This window comes from Hoplias malabaricus, chromosome 4 (assembly GCF_029633855.1).
Source record: "Hoplias malabaricus isolate fHopMal1 chromosome 4, fHopMal1.hap1, whole genome shotgun sequence".
NCBI lineage: Eukaryota > Metazoa > Chordata > Actinopteri > Characiformes > Erythrinidae > Hoplias > Hoplias malabaricus.
Genome location: NC_089803.1, coordinates 10,750,486 through 10,763,828, shown reverse-complemented (window position 1 = coordinate 10,763,828; position 13,343 = coordinate 10,750,486). Strand labels below are relative to the sequence as shown.

Sequence of the window (13,343 nt, the reverse complement as noted above, 5' to 3'; positions counted from 1 at the left end):
ACTTCTTCACAGAATCCCAGAAAATACATAGAGAAGTATTTCACATCTTTGAGTAGAAAGAGCAAATTAAAAATAATGATAATAATAAAAAAAAAAAAATAGTCTCATTAAACTGAGGTTATACAGTGTGTCCACAGAGAGTTCCTGGTAAGAATCATAAGTATTTGAATTTCTTTTATATTTTAATTCTATTTATCTAAATATATAAAAAATATCACTTAATTTTATGGATTTGAATTTTTAAAGATCTGAATTTGAACTGGATAAGTGGTTACAGACAATGAATGAATGAATAATGAACATTTTTTAATATGAATTTTTAAAGTCAGAATTACTGAAATCTGATTATTCACCACCTCAAAATTTCAAGTTTATAAAATGCCATACAAAAACAATTTAAAAATACAAAATTCTGATTCAGATATCCATGTCCTACCGTGACCCTGAAGTGGAGAAGCGGAAAATAAAATGTATGTATGTATATTCATGTCCTTTCTTTAGCTCCATAAAAATAATAATTTAAAAACTGATACATTACTCCCCCCTGCTCCCACCCTTTTACGGTGACACACTTTATGGAGCATCAACTGGTACATTCAGGAACTACAAGGCATTTTGCTTTGTATCTCATGTAAGCTGCACTCTGTAAAAAATCACACATAATCACTGATGAAAATGAGTTGCTACTTAGTTGACTTATTAAAAACTTTGTGTAGTGAAACTGAATCTGGCAACACAGAGAATGGACATATCTAAAGATGTGTAACGCAAATAATAAAAAAAGAAAAAGAAAAAAATAAAACCCTCAAACCCATGCTGTGATATCACAGTCATGACTTACTTGCAGTCCACCACCATACACTCAGTGCTGAAGCCTCATGTGAATTGAAACATGCATTTGTTGTTTATCGTGCATCTGGGCAGCCATCCCCAGAGCTTAGGGTGCAGTTAGGGTATATATGCCTTGCTCAAGGGATTGAGGGAGGAGGACATTGCTGTTCCTCCTTACATTAGACCACACGAATACACATTTTACCCATTTGCATTTATTTTTCCTCTGCTAGAGAATGCAAAACTGCAGTGTCAAAATGAGTGGATTTTCACCTGGTTATGTTTTGTCCTCTTAATTATTTGGTGATCTCAGATGATATTGTTCAAACTGGATTAAGATTTGATTGTGGATATATTTAAACCCTTTTTGAAACATAATGTTCATGTGTCTCAGAATATATAAAATGGTTAGAAAAACAATAAAACTCTTAAATGACAGTAAATGAATGTATAAATGATAGTAAAAGAATAAATAAATATTTCTATAGTATGTAATGTATATGTTCATGCTTTATTGAAGAAGACATATTCCACAGAAGTGTAGATGTCATCAGCCATGTCTTCACCTTCCTTCTGTGAACAACACTTCCTGTAGAAAAGAGAAGCCAGTCCTAGCACAGACACAGCAACCCCCAGGACAATGAGTCCAATCAAGAGCCCTGGAACATGAACAAACACATGGATATAACAACTTTAAAGTATACAGTGGGGCATGATGATTGTTTGGTGGGGAGTTGGTCACAAGTGCAGACCTAACTATAGACTTAGGAAAAACTAAAAAAATGAAAGAAAACTCAAAGAAAACCCATCCAGGATCTAAATATAATTTCAACTAATAGCCCAGGCCACTAGCTTGAGAAAACTATCACTGTTACCAAAACGGTTCCCTACAATGCAGTATTTTGGGGTTCTACCATTTTGTAGGAGTGTCCAAAAACAAATTGTGCAAATTTCAGTGCACTCCCACAATGCACCACAAAAAGTAGCGTACAACCCATGTAGAGAGCAGATACCCATAATCCACAGGATTGTTTAGTAAAAGACCACATGAGTGTCTCTAATCTCCTGAATTCACTCCCCTGTAATAGTGGACTATATAGTGAATAACGTTGGGAATAGTGAACACGGAGCCATTTCGGACACAGCTTCTTACAGAATAACGGCATTGACTTAGCGCTTAAAGCGGACACATTATTAAAAATCACTTATATGCAATAACACTTACATGTTATAGCATAGCTAACACTTTAATATCTTTAATATTATATTTTAGTACAAGAGTGCTTTTACTCAGTACTTTATGGTACTGAGAAACAAATCTGTCCTGACAGAAATTATTTCTCTGAACACTTGATTTGTGCCATGTAGAGCTGTCTCTATCTCCTAGTGGAAAAGACACACGGTCCTTAGTTTGCCTGTTGCTTGTGCACCTTTTTTCTACAACACGTTTTCTTACATTTGACTTTCCATTAATGTGCTTGGATACAGCAGGAGGGTGACAAAAACTGCTTTATGGACATCTGTCGAGTCAGAAGTCTTCCCTATGATTGTGTAGTCTATTGAACCAGACTAAGGGACTGTTTTAAAGGCTTAGGAAACCTTTGCAAGTGTTGTGTGTTGATTATTCTAATTGGGTGATGGTAATGACTTTGGGTCTTCATTGTCTGTAAGCCTTAATATATTCGTTCAAGAATTGACCGTTTTAAATATGGTTAGCATTTTCACTTACCTGCTAATGATGATATTGATGGTGTTGTAGGATACACAATCAGATCCACTACAGGATCATTGTTACAGTAGTAAATCCCAGAATCATAGACAGAGACTCTCTTTATCACCAGCGAAAAATCAATTAATAAACTGTATTTGTCTCCTGGATCAATTTTCCAGATGATGTTTCCATTTATAGCAGAGATGATGGGTCTGCTCCATTCATCAGTGTCTCTTTCCCAGGTCACGTTACCATTATTTACACAGGACAGGATGACATTACTCTTCTCCATTTCAATCTGACTGAATATTACTGTCAAAACAACAGAATAACAGAATGAATATGTGGATCATGACTCAACATCACAGAAGCGGAAACCACTTAAACTATCAAACACTACACGATTTTATCTCTCACTCTCTGCTTCTTCTGTTCAGAGATACAAAGCCTTGTGAAAGCAGAAACTTCTCAGGAAAAAAGTCATCATTCATAAATAACACACATCTTCCACATGCTTTTACTCCACACACAGCAGCAAAGTAATACATTTGCTGTAATAAATCCTTAATTATTGAAAGAGAATAGTAAAAATCTATGTATTCCAGGAGGAAGTGCTTATTTTGCTCTGAGAATAATAATAAATAAAACAAACATCATTAACTTTAACATTAACATTAAAATAAGTCATTTTGTGAGTGACCTTCAGAGTGTTATTATGATTGTGTTATTCAGACTTATTTACCATCACATGTTTTAACTAATCAGTTCTTCATTAAATTAAATTAGTCGTGGACAAATCCTGCATCTCACTTGGGTCTAACTAGCTCACAAGACACAAACCACTTCTTTCTTTTTTCCAAAACAATGTTCAACCTAAACTGGTCCAGCAGTCAAATTAAACCCAAACAAAAGAACCTGTGATAATAAGCTGAGGTGGTTTTCTAAAAACAGCTTCCAATTAGTCGTTCTTGGAAAATCGTTGAGTTCATGCTGTACAAATGCAATGAAACACAGAGACAAACTTAATTGAAAAGTAAAATCATTTGTTGATACTTGTTTATAAAACTCTCTGTGGCTTTGTTGACAGCAGCTAAGTCACATGCTGTAGGTTGCCAAGGTGATGGTCTCTTACCATCAATTGCATAATTACAATCCACATTCTCATCACTGAAGTCATCACAGTCGATTTCCCCATCACAGACCAAGTCATACGAGATACACCGGCCCGTGGAACACAGGAACTGACTTTCTGAGCAGTTACGGACACATCCAGCCTCATCACTGCCATCTCCACAGTCATCATCTGAACACACAGGGGCCAGGCAGAAAGAGACAGCGTTACAAAACAGTGTGCTGTACACCGGAGAGGCATTTCCCTCTATCATTCTCTGACCTTGCCCTAGCCTCTGCTCACGAGAAGTGGTAAAAATAGGAAATCATAAAGAGACCAGTTGTTTGTTGTGAGAAAAAGTACAAGGAATGAACACTGTTACCATTAATGTCTAATATTCAACACTCAAGGTTTATTTGCTGTACTTTTTTAAATCCACGTACAAAATGGCCATGAATAATTTGGAACTTGAAAAAAGTGCAAGAAAATTTAATAGTAATACCACAGTCTATATCCAATATTATTCTTGCCAACATAGCTCCTGTAGTTTGCCAGTATGGGCACAACACAATCACAATCAGTGTCTCAATACATACAGTCTTCAAAAAGTTGGTATTTCAATGGTTCTTTAATAAAGACAGTGGTTCTGTTTAGAACCATTAGCTCTATTTGGTATTATTTGCATGGTTCCAGCCATGTGCATGGTGAAATGGTTCTTCAGATTACTGGAAAATAGTTAAATAAAAAATGTTTTAAAAATGGTTTTATTTAGACCCAAAATGGTATCGCCACAGACTGGACAGTACAACCACAGAACACAGTTACAGATTTACAGAACAGTTCTATAATTAAACGCAACTGAAAGAGGCACTGACAAAGAAATGGAATAGCAAAATAGCTATATAGATAGGGTCCATCGGGTTAAACACTAATACACAAGAGAGAGTGCTATAACGTGAGATATTGGTGAGTCCTGAAGATAAGTACACCAGTGCCAATAACTCAGTTTTAGCTCAAGAACATTTTAGCTCAAGTGTATTATTGTGATAATGCCTCAGTTTGGTATCCCAGGTTATTATTATTTTTTAAGATAAAGAAAACAGAAAAAAATGTTCATCAGCCTTCTGCAAGGTAAAATAAGCAGTTTTTTTTCTGAACGAAGGCTGTGTTATTCAGAGCTGCTCTCAGTCCAAATCAGGGCAGCACAAGAAATAAATGAATAGAGTTAAGAGAATGGCATGGTTTAACCATTATTTACAGTGGGGTCATAGTGAGATATCATACACTAAACAATGTCGAGTTCTCTCTGAGTGGGTTACAAGTCAGTATTTTGGTGTGGGGTTCCAGAGTGGTCCTGCTGTGCTGGTGAATGAGAGCAGCCGAGAAAAAAGACGTACCTCGCCTCGAGCTGAACACAGTCACAGGAAACACACAGACAAATTAATAATAATAATAATAATAATAATAATAATATTTCTGATACTTGTATTATAAAGATTAGTAAATGCCCGCATGTGCACTTCCCTTACAGGAAGAATGTATATGATGAACAAGAGAGGTCCAAGGACTGATCCCTGTGTAACTCCTTGAGTGACAGTGGCAGTAGAGGAAGTATGACCAGAGAGGGTGACAAACTGCTGGCTATTGGTTAGGTACGATGTAAACCAATCCAGCCTTGATAGAAGAATTGAGTAAGTCTGCACTTATGTCTTACAGTAAAAGTATGCAAAGAGCACCTGTGTCTGGACAAAAGGGGATCATTAACAACTTTAAACAAAGCTGTTTCTGTGATGTGGAATGGGTGTAAACCAGACTGGAAGGGTTCAAGGAGATTGTTAACCACTAAGTTCTTTTGCAGCTGACTGCCCGCAGTTTATTCAAGAACTTTAGCTGGGAAGGGAAGGTAAGTGTTCAAATCTGATTTAATGTTTTTTTAAGTATGCTGCAATCTAGGGTGAGGGAAACTGACCAAGAAGAAAAGACTGATTAATAAGAGTTATTAGTTGAGAAAGCAGAGCAGAAAAAGTTGTGGAAAGTTAATCAAGAAATCAGTAGTCTTAGAGGAAGTAATGATATAATAATAATAGTAATAATAATAACAAAGTGCAATTACTTTTTATTGTACAATGAAATGTGTCTTTCGCATTTAACCCATCTGTGGCATTGAACACACACCCAGAGGGGTGGGCAGCCATCCCCGGCATCCGGAGAGCATTAGGAGTTAGCAGTTTTTGATTCAAAGTATGTTGGGAAGCATTACAGAGTGCAGGAGAGGCAGCTAAGGTGCTATAAAGGGTTCAATACATTTTATAACTATTGAAAAAAGTTCAGCAGCAGGAATATTTATTAGACTGATTATTAAAGAGACTTGAAAGATAACTTCACTTGGCATTACATAGGATATCTCTATAGGCAGATAGATATTGTCTGTAGGTATCTGCGTGAATATGAGTATACAAGGGGGAGGAAGTGGACAAAGAGGCAGTTTTAGTTTTCAGATCAGAACGTGGAAAATCTAGAGGGTGTGCATTAAGAATAGATAGGGAGGAAGAGCAGACTAAGTCACGGGTGGCATAAAGGGATATTTACAGGCATATTTTTAATTTGATGTTAACTTCTAAAGGGAACTAATAATGGCTTTCACATTAAATCAATATTAAACATAATATTAATAATAATACAAATAATAATAATAATCCTTGTCATGAATGTTAGATCTTGTATAGTTACTACGGAATTATAGTATAAGGTTAAAGATTTTTTTCAACAATTAAAGAGTTGTGTATGTTGGACCGAGAAATCACAGCTTGTTTAATAATTGCTTCAAAATTAATTAATTCATTCATTATCTGTAACCCTTATCCAGTTCAGGGTCGCGGTGGGTCCAGAGCCTACCTGGAATCATTGGGCGCAAGGCGGGAATACACCCTGGAGGGGGCACCAGCCCTTCACAGGGCAACACACACACACTCACACATTCCCTCACACATTCAAACCTACGGACACTTTGGAGTTGCCAATCCACCTACCAACGTGTGTTTTTGGACTGTGGGAGGAAACCGGAGCACCCGGAGGAAACCCACGCGGACATGGGGAGAACACACCACACTCCTCACAGACAGTCACCCGGAGGAAACCCACACAGACACAGGGAGAACACACCACACTCCTCACAGACAGTCACCCGGAGCGGGAATCGAACTCACAACCTCCAGGTCCCTGTAGCTGTGTGACTCTTCAAATTGCAATCATCTGTAAAAAATAAATAAATGAGCTCACCTGAATCACAGCGCCAGTTCCTCTTGATGCAGCGTCCATTGGTACAGCTGAAATGAGTGAGGGGCTCGCAAGTTTGGATGACTGTGGAGAGAGAGAGAGAGAGAGAGAGAGAGATCAGGGATGCACTATTAAAACAGTGTGTGTGCATGTGTGGATTGAATGTTGAATGGAGTGGCGTCCTGTGCAACGTTGATTGTAAAGCGTCCTTGGGTTTTTGGAAAGGTGCTCTATATGTGTCACAATCAATAAAAAATAACCAAACACCACCCAATACACAATAACAATAGTTAACATTCTGCAAGACTTTCATTATTTTGTTTCCTCAGCAATGCACAAGGCTTATCAAACTCCAAGGTAGAGATCCACCACTAGAAGAACCTTCATAATGCAAAGACTGATGCAATTTGCCTGACACAACAGTCTATGCCACAATGAACTGCTTCTGCAATATTTCAGAGGTAAATTCCTGTGGCACAGATGGAGGTTAATGAAAAACAATTTGCGAATTATTGGGAAAACAGAGCTCAGTGTAACCCAGGTAATAAGAAGGCCCTGGAAGGCAAAATGTGTCTGTGTGGAATATCCCTGAGAATCAGCTTGAGTGTGGTCAGAATCAGATGCCATTAGCTACAGTTAAAGACCCAGCTTCTTTCTGTTCACTCTGTTGTTTGTAGGTTTATTGTACACGGTTTCCATTACTAAGATACTGTCTACTCCAGCATTCATTACCTGACCATCAGGGGTCAGGCTCACCAGAATGGCCAAACGTTTGCAGTTCGGGAGGACTTGCAAATTTCTTTACACCTAACCCACCATTACCATAATCAATGCCCATGATATTCAAATGACCTGATTTTAAGGAAGCGTTCAACATCTCTACAGAAAGATTTCTGCTCTGTTCTGAGCAGAAATCGACATTTTGTTGAGGTGCCTTCATACTGGCACCTTTTATTTTTTTCTTTTCTTGTTACTTTATTTGTTACTCACTTGAACCTGATATAGTGAAATATTACACACATTATACCATCTAAAGGCTGTGATGTATTTGCACAAGATGGAGCCTGCACGAATGCTAAAGGTTTTACAACTTCTTCCCATTAGTTCAGTTGTAGGGTGGTTCAAATGGGTTGATGTTGTGCAGTGCAGGAAAAGTTACAAAATATCGGAGGCGCACAAATGTGCACAGGGCATGGGGTAAATGTGTTTTCCTTATTTAGACAGTTGCATCAGTTACAGTGTGTTGAGTTTAAACCTAGTTTCAAATTCCTGGGATGATTGCTGGGGTGATTGAGGGTTTAGAAATTCCTGTCTCTGATATTCCACTGTCCAAGGAGCCAAGGTCCTGCATAGGTTCGGGAACCTGTTGGACTCCCTTCTCAAAATTGGCTCTAAGGGATAAATGCCATCTCAATAGTTAACAGCAACTAATTCAGCTAATAAACCTGCATCAGCTCTAAAGACACTTAAAGTTCTCTGCACAAACTTGACCTGCTCAGTTTTCATGAATGGGGCACAGTGTGTTTACTCAGTGTTCATGTGTAAATACACGGTAATTAGAGACATTAATATAAAGATGCATGACATCGCACAAGTGTTTTATTAACAGTGTTATCTAGCCACTGTTACACAGGAAGTTGTGTTTCAATACACACTTGAACAATTGCATGAGGCAAACCTGAAGATTGTACCACTGTATTTCCACAGTAAAAGTGAATCTCAGTTTTTAGAGAGAGTTATTATAAGTAGGACATTTATATCATGTGTCACCTTTTATTCACTGGCGAATGCTATGTGGCAATTGGAATTAGACACTTGCTTTTAAAAACTAGCTAGAAGTATTATACTTAAGTGACTTTTTTTGCTCATATAGCAAGGGATTGTCACGGAGGAGACGCCATGACTCCCGGTAGTTTTTTTTAACAGAGCTGAAAAGCCTGGTTGCAAACGCCTAGCCTCTGACCGACGTGTCTGTGTTATTAGCACAGGTACGTTTAACTTTTTTATGGTGGATGTTAGCAAGGATGCATTTATTAAATCTCTATATATAGCTATTGCTACCCACCATTATGGTTTCCTTAGCCATACTAGCTACTGTCGCTGGTTAGTGGAAGGAACGGTTTTTATACAGAGTATATATTTCAGCCACCTGCAGTTAAATGATGTTAATGTGGTATATTACAATATATGCTTTTTTATTATTCTAGGTTTACCATTGAGTAATTACCACCCTTGAGTCTGGGTTTCAATTATTCTGCTTGGAGCTGGTATGTTCTCTTTATATTGCAGTAACAGCTTATTGGTGTGCTTTGTGGAATGAGGTATTGACATAATTTGTTTGTTTACAAATTATAGATTGTATGTATTTTTATAGATTCCTACGGCAACTGGGTTGTCAGCTGCTTTTCACTGGTGTTTTATTTTATCTGTTATTTTTTATATGTGGTGTTTTTAACCTTGCTGCTTAAAGGAGACAGTTTATAGGATTAAGTGTGTGGAGCGGGGAGGTTAATCTTGACGTGGGAGTTTCACTAGTGTGATTTACATTGCAGTGCAATATAGTGTGAGTGCCATGCGATTTATAGTGCATTCTTATTTTGAGTAAAGTCTCTTCCCTTCACGAGTGTTAAGGATTTCTTTGTAGTTTGACTCCCAACTCCCACAGTTTGCCCAGTATTACAGTTTCTCCTTTTCTTTTTAACCCAAACTGACATTCAAGGTGCAACTTCTAGAATAACTAATAAAAACCCTTTTCTGTATTTTTCTAAACCTGTGTTTCGAGATTATTTAACACAGAGCTCCCCTTTGCTCCGGGCTAAAACCAAGGGGTGGCGTAGTCTGGCATTAGTCTGTAGTGGGTGCCACATATTTGTTTTATCTGTAAACGGTTTTAGTTTTGTTTAGAAATTACACTCACTTGTTGGTGGTGATGAAGCTGGTGCAGGATTCACAGTCAGTTTCACTACAGGAGCACCGTTACAGAAGTAAATCCCAGAATCAGAGACAGAGACTCCCATTATCACCAGAGATAGATCTGGAAATACTCTGTATCTGTTTTCTGGATCAGGTTTGTATTTCCTGGTTATTGCCCCATTTTCAGCAGAGAGGATGGATATACTGAGCCTTTCATCACTGCCTTTTCCCCAGTCCACTCTACCGTTATTTACACAGGACAGGAAGATATCAGTCCCCTCTGTTTCACTCTGACTGTAAATTTCTGTCAAAACAAATAAGAACAGAATGGAGACGAGGATCATGACTCAACATTAAACTCGTACACAATATTTTTTCATCACCTGTCTCTCTGTGTCTTCTGTTCAGAGTTACAGAGGAAATGTCATCATTCACAAATAACACACACCTCCATATATTTTTATTCCACACACAGCAGAAGGGAGAAGAGGAATAACTCAACAACACCTTTCATTTACAGAACAATATACATTCATTATCCATTTGAGGATTTTATTCAATAGCTCTGATATTCTTAGTGTTATTATTTTCCCAAGAACATTCATTCACTCACTGTCTGTAACCCTTATCCAGTTCACAGACAGTCACCCAGAGCAGGACTAGAACCCACAACCTCCAGGTTCCTGGAACTGTGTGACTGTGACACTACCGGCTGCGCCACCGTGATGCCCTCAGTTATCATCCACTATCTGATCACAAATTCAGTAAATGAAATCAGGTCATGTCAAATGGATTTTATTGTTATTTCAACCAGATACAGTGTACAGTACATAGTGGAAAGAAACCCCAGGAACAAGGTACTACATAAAACAACCCACACAAGACGACAAAGTGCTCAAGTGCAAAGGTGCAGCAATGGAGCTTCTGATTGAACTGAACAAATGTTGCAATGTCTACAGAGGTTGAATTGATCAGGTTTGGTTTGAACTAACTGTTGGAGATTTAGTTCTTTTCTTGTACCTGACACAAAATTAAAGATATCCTGTGTTTACATACTCTTCACTACAGTAAATGTTGTAAACATCCAGGAAAACTCTGATAGGCTACATTCCGTAGTAGATAATGACAGAATACTATTGTTAAGTAAGCAGGGTGTGATTACTGCATTCACACTGTTTGTTATAAATTACATATTAGGGCATGTACCGTGCATTCTGTACATTTTAAAAGTAACCCTCCCAACACTGACAGTAACAAAGTAATGAAATGAAGCCAAATGAGGACTGGATAGAAAAGGGCATATACACCTTAAAAACATGTATATAGCTTTGTGTAACTTTAATTTGCACCAGACTGAACTGAAGAGAAGGCCTTGCATGTGGTTTTGCAGTGGCTTCCTGAAGCACAGGAACTGGGTGAGAAAAGAGTGATTAGTATGCAATATGAATAGGACTCAGTATAAATAGGATAGAGGTGGTGCAGCCCACAGTTCTGTAGTGCAGAAATTCAGCTCAGGTTTGCTCAACTAACAGTTGAAATGTTTCACAATCTTCTGTTCCTTCCTGGACGTGTGGGAGAAGGTCTTTGGGGCTTCTCTATCATCAGTGTCCATAATTAATGAATATACAAATATTTATACATTTTGTATATTTTTTTTATTATTATTCACAATGATGTCATTTCACTCAGTCAATAATCTGGACAAATCTGCTATTCAGTCCTTGGTGTTTGAAATGTAGAACAGTAGCATTATCTTTAGAGTCCACCTCAATTCAACAGCTCAGAAACACATTCAACAGATTTCCCTAAATTTACTGATATTATTTGGTACATTGGAGCGGCACAGTCACACAGCTTCAGGATCCTAGAGGTTGTAAGTTTGACTCCCGCTCTGGGTGACTGTCTGTGAGGAGTGTGGTGTGTTCTCCCTGCGTCTGCGTGGGTTTCCTCCGGGTGACTGTCTGTGAGGAGTGTGGTGTGTTCTCCCTGCGTCTGCGTGGGTTTCCTCCGGGTGACTGTCTGTGAGGAGTGTGGTGTGTTCTCCCTGTGTCTGCGTGGGTTTCCTCCGGGTGACTGTCTGTGAGGAGTGTGGTGTGTTCTCCCCGTGTCTGCGTGAGTTTCCTCCGGGTGACTGTCTGTGAGGAGTATGGTGTGTTCTCCCCGTGTCTGCGTGGGTTTCCTCCGGGTGACTGTCTGTGAGGAGTGTGGTGTGTTCTCCCTGTGTCTGCGTGGGTTTCCTCCTGGTGCTCCGGTTTCCTCCCACGCGCCAAAAACACGTTGGTAGGTGGATTGTCATCTCAAAAAGTGTCCATAGGTGTGAGTAGAAGTGTGTGTGTGTGTCGCCCTGCAAAGGATTGGCACCCCCTCCAGGATTTATTACTGCTTTGATACCAGTGATCCCAGGTAGGCTCTGGACCCACCATGACCCTGGACTGGATAAGGGTTTATGAATTAATGAATGACTGAATGAAAGGAGGCTCTACACACTTATAAATAAATGTACTACAAATGGTTCTTCGAGCGATGCCATAAAAGAGCTATTTTTGCACCAAGATACATGCACCAAGAGAAGTTTTTTAAACCTTTAAAAGGTTATTCACACTCACACACCTCTTTAACCAACATAGTTCTTTATGGAATCAAAATGGTTCTTTTATGGCATCCCACAAAGAACATTTCTTAGCACTTGGGGATGCCAAAATCTGTCAACTGAGCAAAATGTCTTTGAATGTGTTGTAGAGGTGTCTAGCAGTGAATGATCTTTGACCCAGATGAGCACAACCCAAAGGTAGCCCCTGAGAACATTTTTAAAGGGCATCGCGGGAAGCGTTTTACTAGCTTTTATGGCAAGACCCAGTGTCTAATCAGACCACACCTGTAATCTTTAACATCTTAACCTCATAACAATAACATCATAACAATCTGACTGAAACATAACCCCATGATGAATTTTGTCATAAAGTATGGAGTGTATGAGGAGAGAGTAACTGTCCAGGAGTGTGTGTGTACTGTGTGTGATATATGTGTGTGTGTGTGTAGGGTGAACTCACCGGTGTGTTTGGAGTGTATGACGCTGTAGATCAGGAGACTCATTAAAAGCAGACTCTTCATGGTGTGTAGTTACAGCCGAAAATAAGTAACAAGTTCTATCTCAAATACACCTCTGCCTTCACACTGTCACTCTTTTTTTCCTGAAGAAGCATCTCACAGTGCTGTTCCTTCTTTTTGGCACATTCCTCTTTTTCAAACACACACCCACACACACACATTAAATTCTATCCATCAGGCAGAATGTGAGCATCAAAACTGGAGCTAGAGAAAGAATCAAATCAAATCAAATCAAATTTATTTATATAGCGCTTTTCACAACTGGTGTTGTCACAAAGCAGCTTCACAGAATTCCAGTAAGACAAAGATTTGACATGAATTGTAAAAACAAATGTAAAACCCTCAAGTGAGCAAGCAAGAGAAAGAAGGAGGGGCCTTGTGTTTTTTCTTATA

At 38.7% G+C, this 13,343-nt stretch overlaps 1 protein-coding gene across 1 annotated transcript; it reads right to left on the bottom strand.

Annotated features, from left to right (window-relative positions):
- Nucleotides 1–1,335: 1,335 nt before the first annotated feature.
- Nucleotides 1,336–3,927, bottom strand: LOC136694913 (uncharacterized). The gene is made up of 3 exons (XM_066668743.1): nucleotides 3,675–3,927; nucleotides 2,561–2,854; nucleotides 1,336–1,490 (listed from the first exon to the last, which is right to left on the bottom strand). Exons 1-3 carry the CDS (start codon nucleotides 3,925–3,927, stop codon nucleotides 1,336–1,338), a joined length of 702 nt encoding a protein of 233 aa, XP_066524840.1.
- Nucleotides 3,928–13,343: the final 9,416 nt, after the last annotated feature.

What these genes read in the sequence shown, in the direction of transcription:
- LOC136694913 (XM_066668743.1), bottom strand. Translation starts at nt 3,927, where the DNA reads ATGATAGAGGGAAATGCCTCTCCGGTGTACAGCACACTGTTTTGTAAC. An exon ending in TTGTAATTATGCAATTGATG is followed by an intron (nt 2,855 to 3,674) that starts GTAAGAGACCAT and finishes TTGTTTTGACAG; the next exon opens with TAATATTCAGTCAGATTGAA. An exon ending in ATCAATATCATCATTAGCAG is followed by an intron (nt 1,491 to 2,560) that starts GTAAGTGAAAAT and finishes TTCATGTTCCAG; the next exon opens with GGCTCTTGATTGGACTCATT.